This window comes from Taudactylus pleione, unplaced genomic scaffold, assembly GCF_031769625.1.
Source record: "Taudactylus pleione unplaced genomic scaffold, aTauple2 ptg000021l, whole genome shotgun sequence".
Classification (NCBI taxonomy): domain Eukaryota; kingdom Metazoa; phylum Chordata; class Amphibia; order Anura; family Myobatrachidae; genus Taudactylus; species Taudactylus pleione.
This window is the reverse complement of record NW_028284423.1, coordinates 9,127,251-9,148,046: the sequence shown is the minus strand read 5'-3', so window position 1 is coordinate 9,148,046 and position 20,796 is coordinate 9,127,251. Positions and strand designations below refer to the sequence as shown.

The following is a 20,796-nucleotide window of genomic DNA, read 5'->3' as shown; positions in this document are numbered from 1 at the left end:
CTGAAAAAAAAAAAACCCTTCAGAGCATTTGGAAGCGATATTTTTTGCCAATTATTCAGTCAGAGCATTCAGCAGGTAGGGCAGAAATGGCTGGTGCACTCTGGTCATGTATGGAGAAGTTTCTTTTATGTTCAATATCCTAGTCAGGCCACATAACCATGATGACTACAAACCCAATGAGGAAAATCCAACACTGCTTGTATGTTCCAAATTCTCACCCAGATGGCAATAGCAAAGCAAGCCTGCTTCATAACATGTAATGGTGACGTGAAACAAAGCAACATTAGGATTTAGTGGGTTGATTCAATTGCGAGTGATGACCACAATGTGAAAGTGGCATGATGGTAAGTAAACCCCACAGCAAATATCACAGTTTAAAGTTCGCAGCTGAGCCAGCTATGACTGTGTACAGAAAACTGTGATATTGGGGCTACCATAAGTGTGGCAAATGCACAAACTCACTCACTGGAAGCCCACAATTGAATCAACCCCAGTGAGTAAAACTGAACATTGTTTCACCTGGAAGTACTAAACTGCATAATTAGCCCAATCACGGACATTAAAGAGAGTTGTTAAGGTCTAGTTTTCATTTCCTGGGCTCTAGTTGCGCAGAAATAGATGGGTTACAGGACCCAAATTAGGCTAGCCAGGGGGAAAATGGAAATTATAAACTTATTTGAAACTTCTTTTCTTTGAATTTATTGGAGAAGACCAGATCATGGGGTATAGAGGCTACTCCAGGACAGTTAGCACTTTCAAATATTATGTTTTTGCTCCCCCCCCCCCCCCCCCCTCTATACTGCATCCTGCACAGCACGCTCATTTTTCTAACCAAGCTGAACACGGTAGAATTAGAGAAACATTTACCTCGATAAAACATTTATATTTTGGTAAGTTTTAACAGGAGAAAAATAAAAGTGTAATCTGGGTATATGCTCAGTGTCATCCAAAGAGAAAGGATTTAACATACCTATAAAAATCCTGTTTCCTCTACCATCATCTTGGGGGTTACTGGATCATGGGAATGTCAAAAATATGCCCCTTCGGGTGGATACACACTGACAGTACTGCAGTGCACAGCACCTTCCAGGCAAAAAATGGCTTCTTTAGACATTTACATAAAAATTCCAAAATTTAGCAGTATGTACAGAGAACCACGTGGCTGCCCGACAACTGTTAAGTCGAGGCACCATGCCACATCATACACGAGGTGCTCACCAGTCTGTTAAAACATGCCCTTACAGTGTACCACACCAATGTGCATGTGGCAAATTACAGATACACCTCGATATTGTTTGTTTAGATGCAGACCAATCTCTTTATAGGCATCAAAGAGGACTGAAATACCATTAGATTTTCTAAACATGTGGTTTTTTTTTTTTTTGCTATATAGCTTCAATGCCCTAATGGCATCCAATGAGTAAAGAGATCACTATTATTCCCTAGATAATTCTGACCCAGTGCTGGAATCACAAGGTCTTCATTTAACCACTAAACTGACTCATTTTACCCCCCAAAAAACGGTCAAAAATTGTCAGTTTTTTTGTTAATTAACGTTATAATGTATTTTTTTTAAAGAATATGTATTTTATTATCGAAAAATAGAACTAGGGGTGTTTTGCAATCCCCATCCCCCCTCATAAGCCCCCATTGTAAAAACATTTCCCACCCACCAGTAAAAATAGCTCCTTCTCTGGCAAAAGATCCCCAGCAGGATCACCCCCTACCCCCTAATGGTAGTAGATCCCAGTGGCAGTGCCCCCACCCCCCCGTGTCAATGGGCCCCCACTTTGCTACCCTCTCCCCATATGTCACTTTATATGCAGGTGTATTTTTTTATATATTCCCCGTCCCTTCTGGCCAAAAATCCTTTTTGTGGGGCATAACTCCTAGCCCGCTTGTGCCATATGAGGCCCCCCATTATCCACCCTCCCCCTGTGCCATAGCCCTGTTCTCCCTCACCTTATTGCAGAGCACAGTTGGAGCGTGGGTAAGGGGGATCTGATCATCTGTCCCCCCTGCTGCAGCTGATCTCTACACATGCAGAGATCAGCACATTTGTGCTCTGGAGGAACCATGTTCCTCTAGTCGTACTACTGGTTTACGGCGCATGCAGCCCAGAGTGCTGTTCGCATGGCATTCTGGTGAGCAATTTAGAGAGTGATGTCGGTGGTCACAGACCATGACATCACTCCTGGGGGGCCAGAGCAGGAGAAGAACAAATTTTCACCATAACAGATGGGAGACACAGTTGCAAGGGAGGCTGCTGTGTCAGCTAAAGCCTATGGGATGCAACCGTGCCAGGTAAGTGGCTAATTGGTATTTAGACATCACTGTAGGTGAAAAGATGGTCTAGTACGGAGAACAGCCCTATTCTCATGGAAAGTCAGAAAAGAGAGATTTCTAAAACAGTTCACAACTCAGACACCCTCCTGACCGTAGAAATAACCATTACAATAACAGTTTTCCATGTGAGGAACTTTACATCCACTGTATTGAGTGGTTTAAAAGAATGTTGTGCAATGTGTCAACACTAAATTCACATCCCATGGGACTAATAAGGATTGTACGGTGGTCCATAAATGCATCACCCCTTGCAAGAAAGTCTGCACCTCAGTTAAGAGCGCCAATTTCTTCGGGATAAAAACCAAGTGCTGTCTTTAGAGAGTTCAGTTTTAATCCATTGTGCAAACAAAATAATGCAATAAATCACAGCAAAGCAATATACATAACAAAAAACTATCAATATAAACACAAAATAAACTAGATATTCATGATTGTGACAAGAACTACTTAATATGACATAAAATCTGCATTTAACAAAACAAGAACTTTTAAAAAGGGTGTGTATTTATACTGTATAGAGTTGGAAGCAGCTTGCAGAGGTCACATGTAAGGAGTCTGATGAGCATTAGTGGAGTGGATGTTAGAATCTCACTCACAATATCCAGCAAAGCATCAGTTGGTAAGAAAACCAAATCCTGTAATGGGAAGTAGTTGGCATCCCGGCGGTCAGAGTACCAGCGTCAGAATCCCATCAGCAGTCGGAATCCTGGCTCCAGAATCCAGACAGCAAGTGTTAGGCACTAGGGGAAGGGTTAGGCTGCGGGAAAGGCTGTTAGGGCAGAGGTTCCCAAACTTTTTTGAATCACGGCGCCCCAGAGTGAGTATCAGCATTGTTTTCATGGCCCCCCTAAGCCAAAAGTTTGTTATTGAGAAATTCAGAAAAAAATTTATTAAAAGTGAAGTAAATTGTGCTGACCTGTCATCCTTAGGTTTGGTTATATAGTGGTGGGCAGTTTTGCGCTTCTGTGTGTCCACATATTTAAATTACATTGACCATAAATAATTTGATTTGGCGCTGGACCACCAACCTGAGGCACCCCTGCAAGTGTCCCGAGGCACCCCAGGGTGCAGCGGCGCACAGTTTGGGGACCACTGGGTTAGGGGGTGTTAGAATTAAGTAATTATCCTAACCCTAACAGGAGTCTGACTGTCGGGATGCCGCTGTCGATATTCTATACCCAACCCTCTGTACTCGCTCAGTTTAGAAATGAAGTGTTGCATGTAGTTCCTGCATATGGACAGAGCTCCTCACATGCAGTGAGAAAAATAATGTGCACTTACTGATGAACAGAGTCTTAATAGAGCACAAGGCAACATGATCTTAGAATTAATGTGTGATATTAAATAGGTATTGTCACAATCATGTGTCATTCATTGTGTTTAATTTATTGAAACAGTATTTTTAATCTAGACTGCAGAGCGATGATTTATTATATAGTTTATTTTTCTTGGTTTGCCAACTTTATCACAGCAGCTTGGGACTGATCTGGTTACTTTCATATTAACATACTTGCTGTTGCCCATGGCTTCACCAGTGATCGCAAAAATGCACAATAGCATGTATTCTACCCGGTATAGAGGGACCAGGGACTCATTTTTAAAAAAAGACGGGTCCCTGGGGACGCACTGTACTGTGGCAAATCCCTGAAGGCTTTCAGGGATTGGCCGCAGCACAGCGCGTCCCCGGTGACACGGCCCAACACCCTTGAGAGACAGCGATGTCAAATAGGCACCGGTCGCGAGCCAGTCAGAGCTCGCAGACCGGCAGCCAATCAGCAGTTTTCCACCTTGGGATGAACACTGCCAATATTACCTTTTGTTCTGCCCAACACAGGAGATTGCAGATTTAATTTCCCTTCAAGAAAGATTCATGCTCATTGATATACGCCACAGCAGTGTTCTTATAGGCTTTCCCAGCAACAGAAGATGTCCCTGAAATGGATCATTTAGCCAATGACAGAGTAGAAGACCAAGGCCCTTATTCACTACCTGGGTCAGCAGGGAAAACAAGACCCACATCAGGGTGCCAGCAAGATCATTAGTGGCACCTCTTTATCCCGCTGAAGTGATATCAGCCCAGGGGGGTTAAGCAAGTCAAACGGTTTTGTAAAGTAAGAAAAATAAGATTACAATTGACATATAGACATCGAAGTAGCACTAACTTTTTCTGTGGGCACCAACAAAATTCCTGCAACATGGGTATACAGAGGAGAAAACCATTGAATATTTTAAAGTGCAAAATTCCTGGAGAGGCCTCTATACGTCATGTTCCAGTGTTACACAAAAAGATGAGAGAATGTTCTTTTGTTCTATGCTTAAAACTAAAAATGTAAAAGACTAATGGAAATTCTGCAACTAAGATATATAAAAGTAGAATGTATCCTTTACTTTTTAGGTCTTCTACTTCAGATTTCCTCCTGGTGCTTTTCTCGCTGTTTAGGGTGAGACTCTTTTTCACAGGTAACCCATCAGAACTCTGTACAGCAGCATCGACGACTGAAGCCTGGGAAAAATGCAGTGATTAATTGGGAATGAAAACCAACTATAACTATGTATATATATATTTTCCGTATCTCACACAGCTCTTCCTTATAGACAATATAGATTTTAGTTTAATCGTGTCTGATGTTGACATTAGATCACAAACATTTTTTCAGACAGGCAGAAAGCCCACAAAAACACATAGTCTAACCCCAAAAAAGCAACAATTCCCTGTTGAATCATTGGAAACTCAGATTTAATAATGCTAAATGCAGCATACACTAAGTGTGGCAGGTACACAGCATTTTGATGCCTGGAAAAACAAGGTATTCATAAGTTGCGTAATACTATCCCACAAGCATCAGCATACAGCGTCCTAACACACACAGCACTGCCAGAGTGGAGAGATGCACTGATACAGAACAGCAGTTTCATCAGTAATTTTAAATGATGTTCAAGTTGAACATAATGTTCATGATGTCAAAGTGATGTATGTAGTGCTAAAGGGAAAAAAAAAAAAAAAGGCAGACAACATACAAGTAATAATTACACGTGTCCTTATACAAGTTTGCTGCAGTCGCGCTAAAAAAAAAAAAAAACCCTCTCGGCGTGCTGGGTCCTGTGCTACTTTGCTAGTGGCGGGCGTTTTTTTGGCGGAAAATGTGTCTAATCGCAATGCTATGCGATTAGAACACAACAGCAGACTGTGCTTATTAATTGGGTATGCAACACTTTTATAACAAGTGTCACTTATCAAATTAATCAGCAAAGTCTACTGGTGCTAACTAGTCGCATCGCGACTTAGACTCATTTTCTGCAAAAAAAGACGCCTGACGCTAGCAGAGTAGCACAGGATCCGGTGCTCACTCACGCCAGAAAAGTCACGCTGTGTGGTGTTTTGAGGCTAGCTGTATGAGGACACATCTGTACTTCATCCTAGTTTTTTCTTTTAGGCAAAAATATTAAAGTACACACTAAGAAGTGCATGGAAGCTATCAAACTGAACAAAACATCAAAATGGCATTGTAATAAGAAGTGCATGGAAGCTATCAAACTGAACAAAACATCAAAATGGCATTGTAATAAGAAGTGCATGGAAGCTATCAAACTGAACAAAACATCAAAATGGCATTGTAATAAGAAGTGCATGGAAGCTATCAAACTGAACAAAACATCAAAATGGCATTGTAATAAGAAGTGCATGGAAGCTATCAAACTGAACAAAACATCAAAATGGCATTGTAATAAGAAGTGCATGGAAGCTATCAAACTGAACAAAACATCAAAATGGCATTGTATTTTACATATTTGATTGTCTTCATAATACATAAGGAAAAAGTTATGAAAATAGGTGCAAATTAAGGTCTCCTTAAACCTGGGGACAATCTCCATGAGATAATGTTACTAAATAAAATTAAATATAATTAGAGCTGTTTTACTACTTTTATCAACACAAATGAATGTCTGATCTTTGTGTACGTAAAAGAAACCAGATAAACACTCACAGATAGGGCTGGAAATGCCTCTGTGTCCCTGTGCTGCATCTCATACAAGGATTTGGACTCCTCAATGACTTGTTTCTCCCGACGTTCCTCAGGAGTCAGACCAAAGTGAAGATTCTCTCTTTTATAGTAGTTTGATTCCTCACTACGCTCCCGCTCAAACTTCCTGGGAAAAGAAGGAAGCACTCCTAGTATACTCCCAAATTTACTTGCATAGATTCTTCAAGTTAAATAAATAAAACCCTTAAAAGAACATGTTTGAATACAAAACAATGTAATAAATCTCTTATCTTGCTTATCCTACTTTTTATAGCAGAATACAAAAAAGGGATAAACCATTAACTGGATAATGAAGATGAAAACATTAAACAAGAGCACAACAATCTGTGTAACAGATCCCACTAAATTTGACTGGTGCAAATATACAGAGAAAATAAATCTGGTATTGTGCAACCTCCAGACAGCAATAGATAAGAAACCTGTACCAAAAATCTTTTATTTGGACGGCCATCTTTACCAGCAGCCATTAGCAATCCCTCTCATTAGTGGCTCCTCATCTGCAATTACATATATTGTATATTTGTTATGGCTATATAGGTTTATAGGAGATACAGATAATGGGCCCGATTCAGACTTGGGAATAGAGAGATCTCTCTCTCAACTGTGAACCTAAACATACCATATTGCAATGTAAGGGGTGTAAATACATACATTTTTTTTACATGTGTGGTAAATAGTGGCTGCTTTTGTATGTAGCCCACAAATACTGCACAGCTTTATTATTACTCTACAATTTACATGTCAGTTTGGAAACACTCCTCCCAAATCTAAATCTCTCTGCACATTTTAAATCTGCCCCACCTGCAGTGCAGCATGGTTTTACCAAGATGATCAGTTGAGAGAGATATCTCACTCTATTCCCAAGTCTGAATCAGGCCCAATGTTTCCTGCCTTAAGGAAGCATTGAGAATGTGTTTTAATAAAGAGCATGAGCCAAATAGCAGTGCTTGCAGCTAGAAGAGAACTTGGGGTAGATGTACTAAACCTTTGAGAGAGATAAAGTGCAGAGAGATAAAGTACCAACCAAGCAGCTCCTAACTGCCATATTACAGTAGGCTGACAGTTAGGAACAGATCGGTATGTACTTTATATCCACCCACTTTTTCTCTCTCCAAAGCTTAGTACATTCACCCCTAAATGAAGGATAAGAATTTAAACCAGAAGATGGTTACAACAATATTTAGAGAGAGGGTGGTAAGGAAATAATGATTGGACTGAGAATGGCTGGCTATCACGAGCCTAGAACAGCAGACTACTATCCTTGTAGACATCTACACCGGTTGTTACTTTAAGGGAGATGCATCAAACCCTCTAAAGAGAAAAAGTGGAGACTTTGCTGAATAAGAATGAGATGCATTTGATGGATTCTAAGATGGCTCTGAAAAGTATGTGTAATCTCTGCTCGCCACGTGCAGTACCCAAGTTTTTCCCACAGACGTGTAAATGTTTGTATCAGAAAGAGCCAGGCTCACAGGATTTAGTTACGATACATCTACAGGAATAAGAGTTATGGTATAACATACCTTTGTTAACTCTTTTTCTTCAAGGTCCATGGGGTCCATAGCCATTATGTTGGGTATGAATCCCGGTCACCAAACAGTTAACACAAACGAGCTCTCTGCTCCCAGGATGCACCGGGTTTCCTCCTCATATACCCCACCTCCTGCCTCAGATAGCCAGTAAGTTACCAAGCTCAAGCAGGCAGAGACAAACAAAGGGTAAGAAAGAAAAGACCCATACTTACGAGTCCAGACTCTCAAGAGAAGAAACTACGGAAAACCTCCCCCAGAACTACAGGTGTGTCTGGGTGGGTGTCCTGTGGACCCCATGGACCTCGAAGAAAGAGTTAACAAAAGGTATGTTATACCATAACTCTTATTTTCTTCTTCGGGGTCCATGGGGTCCACAGCCATTACGTTGGGGATATCCCAAAGCAATAACCCTACGGGCGGGGACGCTCTGGACTCTCGGAAGAGAGGAGAATCTTACGCCCAAAGGAGGCATCCTGAGAGGCAAAAGTGGCAAATGCATAAAATTTGACAAAGGTATGGATGGAAGACCATGTGGCTGCTTTACATAATTGCTCAGCAGAAGCTCCCCGGCGGGCCGCCCATGATGGACCTACCGCCCTAGTAGAATGTGCCGTCACTGAATCCGGCACACGCATACCAGCCTGTGTATAAGCCAATGAAATTGCCATGCGAATCCACCTGGCCAGTGTCTGTTTATTGGCTGGCCAGCCACGCTTATGACAACCATAAAGCACAAAAAGTGAATCGAACTTCCTCCATTTGCTCGTGCGTTTAACATAAATTCTCAACGCACGGACCACATCCAGGGAAGCCTCACCTTGTGAGAGACTTGTGCCCTGAAATGCTGGAACTACTATTTCTTCATTAATATGAAATTTAGACACCACTTTCGGAAGATAACCCTCCCTAGTACGTAGTACTGCTCTATCTTGATGAAATATCAAGAACGGCTCACGGAAGGAAAGCGCAGCCAAATCTAACACTCTACATGCAGATGCCATAGCAAGGAGGAATACCGTCTTTGCTGTTAGCCACTTGATGTCTATTGAATTTAAAGGCTCGAACGGAGGCCTGTAAAACCTTCAGGTCCCACGGAACAACCGGGGAAACGAAGGGAGGTTGAATCCTCAACACCCCCTGCAAAAAGGTCTTTATATCCGGTCTCAGAGCAATTTTATGTTGGAACCAGACTGAAAGAGCTGACACCTGTACCCTTAAAGAGGCCAGGCGGAGCCCTTTTTCCAGACCACTTTGAAGAAAATCAAGCACTCTAGAAATCAGGAATTTATGTGGATCATACCCTTTCAGTTCACACCACTGAAAGAAAGTATGCCAAACCCTATAATATATACTGGCTGAGGATGGTTTCCGTGCCTTCAGCATCGTCCGTATAACAGATTCGGAAAACCCCTTTTTTCTCAAGACGGAGGCCTCAAGAGCCATGCCGTCAAAGATAGCCGATGAAGATCCGGGTACCAGCAGGGACCCTGTAGCAACAGATCCGGTCTCAATGGGAGAGGCCATGGAGTGTCTATGGAGAGAGACCGTAGATCTGTGAACCAGTGCCATCTCGGCCATGCCGGAGCTATTAATATGACGATGCTGCTCTCTTGTTTGATCTTTCTGACAACTCTGGGCAGAAGAGCAAACGGGGGAAACAAATATACCAGCTTGTAACGCCACTTTACTGTCAGTGCGTCTACAAACTCTGCTCTCGGATCTCTTGTCCAGGATCCGTACCTGGGAACCTTGTTTTTCCTTCTTGATGCCATCAGATCTATTTCTGGTAGACCCCCACCTGTCCACAAGGTTCCGAAAAACCTGTGGATGTAGGGCCCATTCCCCTGCATTTATCTCTTGCCGACTGAGAAAATCGGCTTCCCAATTCAGGATTCCTGGAATGAACACGGCAGATATCGTGGGCAGATGAGTCTCTGCACGTACCAGGATTCTTGATACCTCTGCCAAGGCAGCCCGACTCCTCGTGCCCCCTTGATGATTTAAGTAGGCGACCGTGGTGCGATTGTCCGACTGTATCTGCACTGACCTGCCCTTTAAGATTTCCTGAGCCTGCACTAAAGCTTTGAATATAGCTCTTAATTCCAGGATGTTTATCGGTAGCCGGCTTTCCGTCACTGACCACTTTCCTTGGAAAGTGTGTGACCCTCTCATCGCCCCCCAACCTTGAAGACTGGCGTCGGTTTTGACCAATGTCCAATCTGACACCCAAAAGGGGCGACCCTGCCTGAGATGCTTTGTCTGCAACCACCAGGTCAGGGACAACTGTACCTCTGGAGAGAGACGCAGCAGCTGAGACCTGATCGTGCGATGATCCCTGTTCCAGTGAGACATAATGAATCGCTGTAGTGGTCTGGAGTGGAATTGAGCGTATTCCACCATCCTGAAGGTGGCCACCATCGACCCCAGGACCTGCATGGCTACTAGAACAGATATCTGCCTGTTGCAATGCAACCTGCGTATTCGTGATTGTAAGGCAAGGATCTTCTCCTCCGGCAGATATATTTTCTGCACCACGAGTCCAATCTCGCTCCCAAATGGCACATCTGTTGTACTGGCCAGGGTGACGACTTTTGCCAGTTTATGATCCAGCCGTGACTGTACAGATATGATACTATCAGCCTCAAATGATCCTGTAACTGCTGTGGGGACTGCCCCAGCAACAGGAGGTCGTCCAAGTAAGGCAAAATCCTGACGCCTTGGCGTCTGAGGCATGCCATCATCACTGCCATCTCCTTGGTGAATACCCGAGGGGCTGTGGACAGGCCAAACGGCAGGGCCTGGAACTGAAAACGTTCCTCCCCTACCACAAAACGAAGAAATTTTTGATGAGCCTGTGTGATTGGGATGTGGAGGTAGGCATCCTGTATATCTAAGGTCACCATATAGTCCCCCTGCTCCATTGCCAACACAATCGATCGCAATGTTTCCATCCTGAACCCGGGGGCTCAAACAAATTTGTTGAGCGCTCTCAGATTCAGAATAGGCCGGTATGACCCATTCGGTTTCTGAACCAGGAACAGATTGGAGTAAAACCCCTCTCGGAACTGGTTCTCTGGCACCGGAATCACTACTTCTGATGCTAGTAAGGCAAGAATAGCCTTCTAGAGGGCCAAAGCTCTTTCTGAACCCACCCGTCAGGGCGTACCCTCGGGGAAACAGCTCCCCAAAGTCAGGCATCCTCCGTCGTGAGTTGCCAGGGCTCTGAGAACCGAAGCAGTCGGCCCCCCACCCTGGGATACCCCAGAGGGAGGCCTGTCCCATCAGGCCACTGGTTTATCCTGGACCCTAGATCTTGGACGTTTGTTCTGGGTCCTGCCTTTCTTGGTGGAAATCTCGCTGAGGGCTGACCTTTGGCCTTGCCCTGCGGCCGAAACCCCCGAAAGGACGCCCTCCTCAATGTGGCGAGGTTGCTGATGGCAAACCTGCCATTTTTGAGGCTGCCATGGAGGATACAATTTTGTCCAGTTCTGGACCAAAGAGAACACCTCCTGTGAATGGAAGGAATCCTAGGGCCTTTTTGGATCCGGCATCTGCCCTCCAATCCTTCAACCAGAGGATCCTACGTGCCACCACGGACTCAGCTGAAACTTTAGAGGAAAGGATCCAAGGCGGCATCACCCAATAAGAGGCTCCTTCTCTAATAAAGGAGATCATATCCAGTTGCTCCTTAGAGGCATCTGGTAAAGACTCCGTTAGAGTCTTGGCCCACTCCTCAATAGCTCTTGCTACCCAGGCAGTTGCCATAGCTGGGCGGGTGGCCGTTCCTGCCAGCGAAAAAATAGATTTGAGACAAGTCTCCAGTCTCCTATTCGTGGTTTCCTTCAGCGAAACTGCTGGGATTAGCAAAGTGGTACGTTTAATCAGCTGTGCCACAAGTGCATCAACTGATGGTGGATTCTCCCACTTGACACAGTCCTCTGCTGGAAAAGGATATAGAAGCGCCATTCTTTTAGACGAATGGCTTCTCTTATCCGGACGGACCCAGGCTTCCTCCATAAGTTCTGATAAATGTTCAGACTTTGGGAATTCTGCCTTAACCACTTTCTGGCGCTTGAACAGGGGGGCTTTCCTAAGCGGACGATCCCCTTCCTTGATATTTAACACCGATTTTACAGCCCTTATCAGAAAAGGGACATCGGCTACTGGGAAATGATCATCACCTCCCTCGGAGCTAGACTCCTGCAAAGAGTCCTGTGCTTGTTCCTCGGAGGAGGCGGCACTGGAGTACTCACCCATGTAAGGCGGTACATGGCGCCTAGATTTAGGCTGCTTTGGCTTGACAGCCTGAGGCTGAAAAACCCCCGAGGATGATGCCATAACCTTACCAGCACCAGGGTCCATCCAAGGCGGCCACATCATGGGCATAGGATGCACCTGCTGAGGCAAACCCCAAACCGGTGGTACCGGGGCAACCAGCCGCTCCGCCACCTGAGCCATAACCTGAGAAAATGATGCCCAAGGAGGCTCAGGGCCTGAAACAGGCAAACTTAATTGGTGTGGTGGCTGTCTGAAACAGTTCCCACAAAGCCCATTTTGTAGAAAATCCTGTGGTGACAAACCTGCCTTGCAGGCTACACAGGATATCAGCAACGGGGCTCCCGCCACCTGACCCTCAGACTCAGACATATCAATTATGCCACTGGTTCTGAGCGTATATGTGCTGCTTTCTACTCTCAACCCACACACCTGTAGCAAGGGAAGGGGAGAGACAGTGACAGTATACAGGAATTACAGTTCTTTTACAGAAGAAACAGTATCCATAAACAACAATCACATGTCATGCATAAATACTCTGCGAGCCATACGCATATAAGCGCTCACTACCACAATCAGCCCAAGCTTAGGTAGGATAGAGCCCTGTAAAAACCTAGACCAGCAGTAGGCAAGGTATACAGGGAGACTGCCCAGCGTCCTCGATTGTAGGAGCAGCATTCAGAGAGCAACTGACATACACGCTGGCTGCCCTATATGGAGGCTGGGAGGAGCAATCCACAATCAACTGTGCCAGAGGACTGAACTAGCGTGTGGATTGGGGGAGGGGCCGCCGGGGAAGCGTACCTCCCCTATGCTGCTTGGACCTGCCCGGTAAACTGACCTGGCCGCCACCACAAGCCCCGGCTGGTCAGGAACATCAAATCCCAGCGGTCTAGGCTAGGAGAACAAGCCGTATGCCTCCTGACTGCAGCGCGCCTCCGGCCAGTATCACCGCCGTAGGCTCGACCGCCACGTGGTCCCGGCATCAGCGGTCGCCGCAACCACCTGCTTACCTGCCATCCCCTTGATCCGGTTGCGGTCCAGGGCATAAGAGTCCCTGCCGAATCCACAGCCATGGACCTGCCAAGGCTAGCGGTGCGGCGTCGGAGGAGGTAGTTGCAGCGCGTGGCCGGTGCGCCTGGAATCAGGCGCGAGGCTGCTTCCAGGACAGCTCAGACCACCCGCTGAGATAGAGAGTAAAAGTCTCTCTTTTTCTTTTCTTTTTTTGTTACTCGTCTGCAGGACTGCTCCCGCAGTCCCACTGTCTATGTGGTGAACACACCAAACAGGAAGAACTGGCTACCTGAGGCAGGGGGTGGGGTATATGAGGAGGAAACCCGGTGCATCCTGGGATCAGAGAGCTCGTCTGTGTTAGCTGTTTGGTGACCGGGATTCATACCCAACGTAATGGCTGTGGACCCCATGGACCCCAAAGAAGAAAGTATATGGTATGGTCAGATCTTGTTGGGGCAATATGCATCATACTCCAGATTTCCCAATAAAACCGGCCCTTATGCATGTACCATCATCCCCAGACTCCTTGAAACCCAAAGTGAAGTATAAACAGCCCCCTACTGTAAGCCAATACTGATTAGTGAGGTGATCTGCCTTTGCACTTCTCCCACTCTAGCAAGTTACCGTGTGGTGCAGTTTTTCACCTATCTGGACACTGTGGCATTCCCTAGGCTCTCAGATGAAGCTTGTTGACACCTGGAACTATATTTTAAACCACCACATCTCAGCGAGATGGAGCTGAAAATTTAAAGCAGCACTAACGCTCAGTGTAAAGCCCGAAGTCCTTTACACTGAATGCGAGAGTCGCTTTAAACGTTCAGCTGCAACCCGCCGAGAAGCAGTGGCTTACACAAGCCGCAGATTTGTAAATATAGCCCCTGGAGGATATGCAGTCGAGATGCCGACGGTCTAAATGCCGACTGTCGGCATCCCGACTGTCTAACCCCGGCAAGGGTCGAAATCACGATCATTTTACATACGCCGGAAGCCCCTTCGACCAGCATCCCGATCGAAGGTAAGCCGGACGTGGACAGCCGCGTTTGGGAGGGTTAGGTTTAGACACTTAGAGGGAGGTTAGGGTTAGGCACTAGGGAGGGAGGTTAGGGTTGGGGGGGGGGTAGGTTAGTTAGTACTTACCTTTAGCGCAGTCGGGAGTTTCACTGGTGCCATTCTTCCGGCGTCAGGATTTGAACCGGACATGTGTCTGGCGGTAAATCATACCGATCCCCCCTGGAGACTACAATGAAGGAGATTCTTGTGCCCTTCTATCTTTAAGACCCCCCAGGCCTCAATGCTTTTACGAAACATGGGTAATCACCTAATTCTGAACAGCAAGAGCACATCTCCTTTCAATTTCTCAGTGTTCAGCCGATTCATGGGATTTCTGACCTCAATCCAGGAAGTCTTTATAGAGTAGTTGTAATTTTTACAGAAGGGAAAGGAAAAGATCCAGCAGCTTGTTAATAAGTTCAAATCTCTGCAAATTAGCTCTTATTAGCTCTGTGTTGCGCAACTGCAATTCCATTCCAACAAGGGGACAAACATTTGAAATATATGCACTCAAATGAATATAATAATGTTTCTACTTTTTAAAAGTGGCCATTATTATGGTATGTGTTGGATAAATAACGCTCCTGCCTTACGTTCATCAGTTCTATGAAAGTACTGTAGGTCATGGATTCCCTTGACAGGGTGCACACTACTGTAACTTTGAACTATCTCCCTTCTTTTCATGACAGCTGTGCCCTTTAATCCATTACTTTTATACACTAGCAAAGTGAACCATTGGTATTTAGGTCTGGTGAGAGCTATATATCTGGCATGAAATCACTGTGCATATGCTCAGAAAGGTGATCAGATGCATAATCATTAGAGAATGGCGGGTACAAATTCTGGGTGGCAAAGATGATGGTCACTATCACTAGCAAACAGATTCGGACTATCTGGCTGCACATATTTGCTTTTTTTGTTGTTCATTTATATACAAGTTTGTGTTAAGTATGTGCTCCTTCTTAATAAAACACACAAATACTATGCACAAAACACCAATTATGCCTCTAAAAAACAAACACCACAGTTGCTCATATTGAGTAAAGGCTGATGGATTGGCATTGTACAATTGTGAGTGTGCGCCTGCATATTACAAGTACTGAAATATACTATGTTTTTTCAAACACGCTACAATAACCACCACTATTACAACTATGCCCATTGTTGGAAGTAATACGCACTTGGTTGACCCAGAGATGAACATATTTTAAGACTCTTGGAATGATCCACAGGTAGAAGCAGTGTCGATGTTGGACACAAGCGGACAATGTTGCAAGTCTGCGCATGCATCAGAGTTGAACTGCGCATGCGTCTGGATGGTTACCGCCGAGGTACACAGAGCGAAATTGGAGGCAAAAGTGTTTTTTTCAGACGCAAGAGGGCAGCAGCTTTTTCCGCAATTGCACGGACTCCAGCAGCCATGTTCAGAGAGACATTCTGCACCTACATAGGGCTGGTGCAATGTTTGATGGTGCAGCTGATAGTGCGACTCTTTGCACAAAGAGGTGGAGTAGCATCAGTGGGCATCTCTGTACTAATTCCACTAGCTGCAACATTAGCATTAAGACACAGTTTATTGAAGAGACAAGATTCCATGGATTCGGATAAATGGATTTTACTGTACAAAAAAATCCTGTGTTCACCATCATCCACTGAGGGACAAGAGTTACACTGGAGACGGTCTTTATTGGAGGGAGCGCGTTGTGGATGCCTGAAGCACCCGGTGCTCAAAACCAGCCTCCGCATAAGTATCAAAAAAGTAAAATTTGACAAACATATGCACGAACAACCAGGTGGCAGCCCAACAAAGCTGAGCAAAAGAAGCTCCATGATGCACGGCCCAAGATGAACCCACCAAATGAGTAGAATGAGTCAAAATCCTGGAGGGCACAGGAAGGTCAGACATACAGATGCGCCCGCGAGTGGGTACACGCACTGCATTCGCACCCATGACTCCATAGGATTGCATGGTGCGATCGTAGTGCGCAGCATAGTGTAACGTAGCATATGCTGCTGTGGGTAATTGCATGGCACAATGTGTGCGCACGTTTGTAGCGCGATCGTCAAGGATGTAAGAGAACACATCTGTATCACTACGCAAATCCACCGAGCCACTGTCCACTTAGAGGGCATTACAGATGACAAACAAATCATCAGTCTTGTGGAAAGAGGAAGTCCAAGAAATGTACCCAAGAGACTGAACAACGTCCAGAGCATGAGCAGAGAAAGAATCCTCATCTGGAAAGCTGGAACTACAATGCGTTCATTAATGTGGAATTTAGTCACAACCTTAGGCAAAAAGATCGATGAGAGCTCCATTCAAAACCTATCGTTGTGAAAAATCAAATAAGTAGAACGAAAGGACAGAGCACTCAAGTCAGACACACGTCTGACAAAGGCAAATCGCCAGAAGGAAAACGGTCTTCCAAGTTAAATACTTCAAATCAACTGAGTCCAGAGGAACAAAGAAATAAAACAGAAACATTTTTTAGAACCACAATAAGGTTGGGGGTAAGAAAATGAGGTTGAAGGTGAAGCACCCCCTGCATAAAAGTTTGGACAGCAGAAAGCAAGGCCAAATGACGCTGAAACAATGATGGACAGAGCAGACACCTGCACCTTCAATGACCCCAAACGAAGACCAGCAGCAAATACTGAGTGGAACCTGAAACAATGAAAAAATTAGGAGGGAACCGTTGCCCCTTATACCAAGACACATAGGCCCGACAGATAAAATGATAAACTAGAGCAGAGGCCAGCTTCCCGGGCCCAAAGCATGGTCGGAAAAACCTTGTCCAGAATACCCTTAGCTATTAAAATTGAGAAATCAACAGCCACGCCATCAAATGCAGCTGAGGCAAGTTCCGCTAAACAAACGTACCCTGACGAAGAAGGTCCAGCCGCAGAGAAAGAGGCCATGGGTCGTCTATGAGAAGACCCTGAAGATCAGTGTACCAAGCCCTTCTTGGCCAATATGGGGCCACCATGATTACCCTTGCCCACTCCTGCTTGATGCAGTTGAGAATTTGCAGGAAATGAAGAAACAGGTAAATGAGACAAAAGGACCAAGGCAGAGACAGAACGTCTACTACTAGAGCTGCAGGATCTCTGGTTCTCGAACAATAAATGGGCACCTCGTGATTGAGGAGTTAGGCCATTAGATCTACTTCCGGAAGGCCCGACTTGTCCACTAGATCCTGGAACACCTCCAGGTGAAGAGACCACTCGTCGGGGTGAAGATCCCGACGGCTGAGGTAATCTGCCTCCCAATTTTTAACTCCTGGGATGAAAATTGCACAGATGACTGGCATGTGCTGTTCGGTCCCCTGGAAGATATGAGTCGTCTACTGCATCGTCAGGCGACTCTTTGTTCCAGGGATTGGACCTGGATGGGCCAATCTTTCAGAAGCCCTTGAGCAGCAAAAAGAGCCCTGTGAATTTCTCTGAGCTTGAGGACGTTCATGGGGAGCAATGCCTCTTTTCGGGACCAGAGGCCCTGGAACAGAGACTGATGCACCACGGGACACCCCACCCTCTGAGGCTGGCATTCATGGTGACTATTCCAGATGGAGAAAAGTCTAATAGGTGTCGTGTCCAACCACCATAGAAGGTACAGATGAGCCTCAGGGGAGAGAAATCACACGGGACAGGTGAAGGTGTGGTCAGATCCAGTTGAATCCTGGAGTGGAATCTGCCGAACGGGACTGCCTCAAACGTTGACACCATCTTCCAAGAGGCACGTGCCAAAATGGAGCAGACCATCCTCTTCCGGAGCACCAGACGAATCAATGACTGGAGTGACGATACCTAGTCTTGTGGAAGGAAGATCCTCTACAAGGACATGTCAAACAGCATTCCGAGAAATATCAAATGCCGAGACGGAACTAGATTTGATCACTTGTTGATCATCCAGGCGTGTAAACGAAGTTAATTGCAGATGACAGAAAAGTATCTCTTAATATGTCACATTGAAAAAAAGATCGTCGAGTTAAGGGACGATCGTAACAACCAAGAACCGAAGCTGGGCCACCATCATCACCATAATCTTAGTAAAGACACAAGGGGCAGAGGAGATCCCGAACTGAAAGTGGGTATTCGCAAACCAAAGATAGGACTGATGGGGATGTGTAAGTAAGCATTCCAAATGTCCAGGGACACCGGGAATTCCCCTTCTTCCATACCGGTAGTTACTGACCGAATGAACTCCATCTTGAATTTGTGGAAACTCAAATGAACATTTAAGGCCTTGAGGTTGAGGATGTGTCGCACCGATTCATCTGATTTTGGAACGACAAAGATTGTAATAAAAATCTTTGGACCTTTGTCCCACTGGAACAATGACCTCTGACAAAAGAAGTTTTTGGACTGCCTTCATTTATAAGAAAATAAAAGCCTTCCAGGCTGTAGCCTGAACGAGCGCCCAGCATCATCGAGCACTTAAACTAATCTGATTCAGTGGGCTAGAGAGGAGCCAGTTTCCAGTCTTCAGAACTAAAGTGCCAGGCTTCACTCTCCATTGGCTATAACCCTGCGTAACTCCAGGAGTTCCCCAGTGGATGATAGAGAGTAAATATAATTAATACATTTTATAATATATACACACACACACACACACATATTTATTTTTTATTATTATTATTAGAAAATCCCCAAAGGTGGCACTCACATAATAAAATATAAATGTGCAGGTGCCTTCCAATTCAGGTCAGCCACAGAATGACTCAACAAGTACAAAATCCACAACGGCGGCACTCTGACTCCAAAGACACAGAACAGGAAAATGTGATTGCTATCACCAACGTTTGAGCATTTATTTCAGTCCCTTCATCAAGGAACAGTGGCTGAAATAAACGCTCCGAAACATTGGTGATGGCAATCACATTTCCCTGTGCTGTTTCTTTGGAGTCAGAGTGCCGCCGCTGTGGATTTCTATTATATATATATATATATACACATACATACATACATACACACACATATATACACACACATATACAAAGTTTTAGGCGGGTGTGGAAAAAATGCAGCAAAGTAAGAATGCTTTAAAAAAATAGAAGTGTTAGTAGTTTCTTTGTATCAATTAACAAAATGCAAAGTGAATGAAGAGCAATCTAAATCAAGTCAATATTTGGTGTGACCACCCTTTGCCTTCAAAACAGCATCAATTCTTCTAGGTACACTTGCACAAAGTCAGAGATTTTGTAGGATTATATAGTCAGGTGTATGATTAACCAATCATACTAAACAGGTGATGATGAGCATCATTTTCATATGTAGGTTGAAACACAGTCATTAACTGAATAAGAAACAGCTGTGTAGGAGGCTTAAAATTGGATGAGGAACAGCCATCTCTGCTACAAAGGTGATGTTGTTTCATGTTACATGTCATACACCATGGCAAGACTGAGCACAGCAAAGGTATTTTTACTGCACCACTGTATTTATACTGCAAGGTCTCTCCCAGGCAAAGATTTCAAAGCAGACTGGGGTTTCAAGATGTCCTCTTGAAGAAGCACAAAGAAACAGGCAACGTTGAGGACCGTAGACGCAGTGGTGGGCCAAGGAAACTTAGTGCATCAGATGACAGACACATCATGCTTACATCCCTTTGAAATCAGAAGATGTCCAGCAGTGCCATCAGCAGAACTGACAGAAACCAGTGGGACCCAGGTACAAACATCTACTGTTCGGAGAAGTGTGGCCAGGAGTGGTCTTCATGGAAGAATTGCGCACAAAAAGCCATACCTTCGATGTGGAAACAAGGCCAAGCGAGTCAGCTATGCACGAAAACTTAGGAACTCGGATGCAGAAAAAAATGGCAGCAGGTGCTCTGGACTGATGATTCAGAATTTTAAATATTTGACTGTAACAGAAGGCAGTTTGTTTGCCGAAGGGCTGGAAAGCGGTACAATAGAGAGTGACTACAGGCAACAGTGAAGCATGGTGAAGGTTCCTTGCAAGTTTGGGGCTGCACTTCAGCAAATGGAGTTGGGGATTTGGTCAGGATTAATGGTGTCCTCAATGCTGAGAAATACATCCGTCATGCAATACCATCAGGGAGGCGTCTGATTGGCTTAAAATTTTTCTGCAGCAGGACGACCACCAAACATACAGCCAATGTCAGTAAGACCTATCTTTAGCGTAAAGAACAAGGAGTCCAGGAAGTGATGATATGGCCCTCACAGAGGCCTGATCTCATCATCGAGTCTGCCTGGGATTACATGGAGAAGGATTTGAGCAAGCCTATATCCACAGAAGATCAGTGGTTAGTTTTCGAAGATGTTTGTAACAACCTCCCTGCCAAGTTCCTTCAAAAACTCTTTGCAAGTGTACCTAGAAGAATTGATGCTGTTTTGAAGGCAAAAGGTTGTCACAACAAATATTGATTTGATTTCTCTTCTGTTCATTCATTTTGCATTTTGGTAATTGCTAAATATAAACTATTAACACTTCTATTTTTGAAAGCATTCTTATTTTGCAGCATTTTTTCCCTTACCTGCCTAAAACTTTTAAACTTATCAGCTACTCATATAGAG

The 20,796-nt window shown here is 44.8% G+C and overlaps 1 protein-coding gene across 1 annotated transcript in view; it reads right to left on the bottom strand.

Moving 5' to 3' along the window:
* The window catches only part of OTUD4 (OTU deubiquitinase 4), a 70,246-nt gene that overhangs the window by 20,347 nt on the left and 29,103 nt on the right, over nucleotides 1-20,796 (bottom strand). Inside the window, exons 14-15 of the mRNA XM_088448434.1 lie at nucleotides 6,333-6,495; nucleotides 4,735-4,849 (exon numbers count right to left, since the gene is read on the bottom strand). Of these exons, the coding sequence (XP_088304560.1) occupies nucleotides 4,735-4,849; nucleotides 6,333-6,495 (278 nt within the window). The remainder of the gene's footprint in view (nucleotides 1-4,734; nucleotides 4,850-6,332; nucleotides 6,496-20,796) is intronic.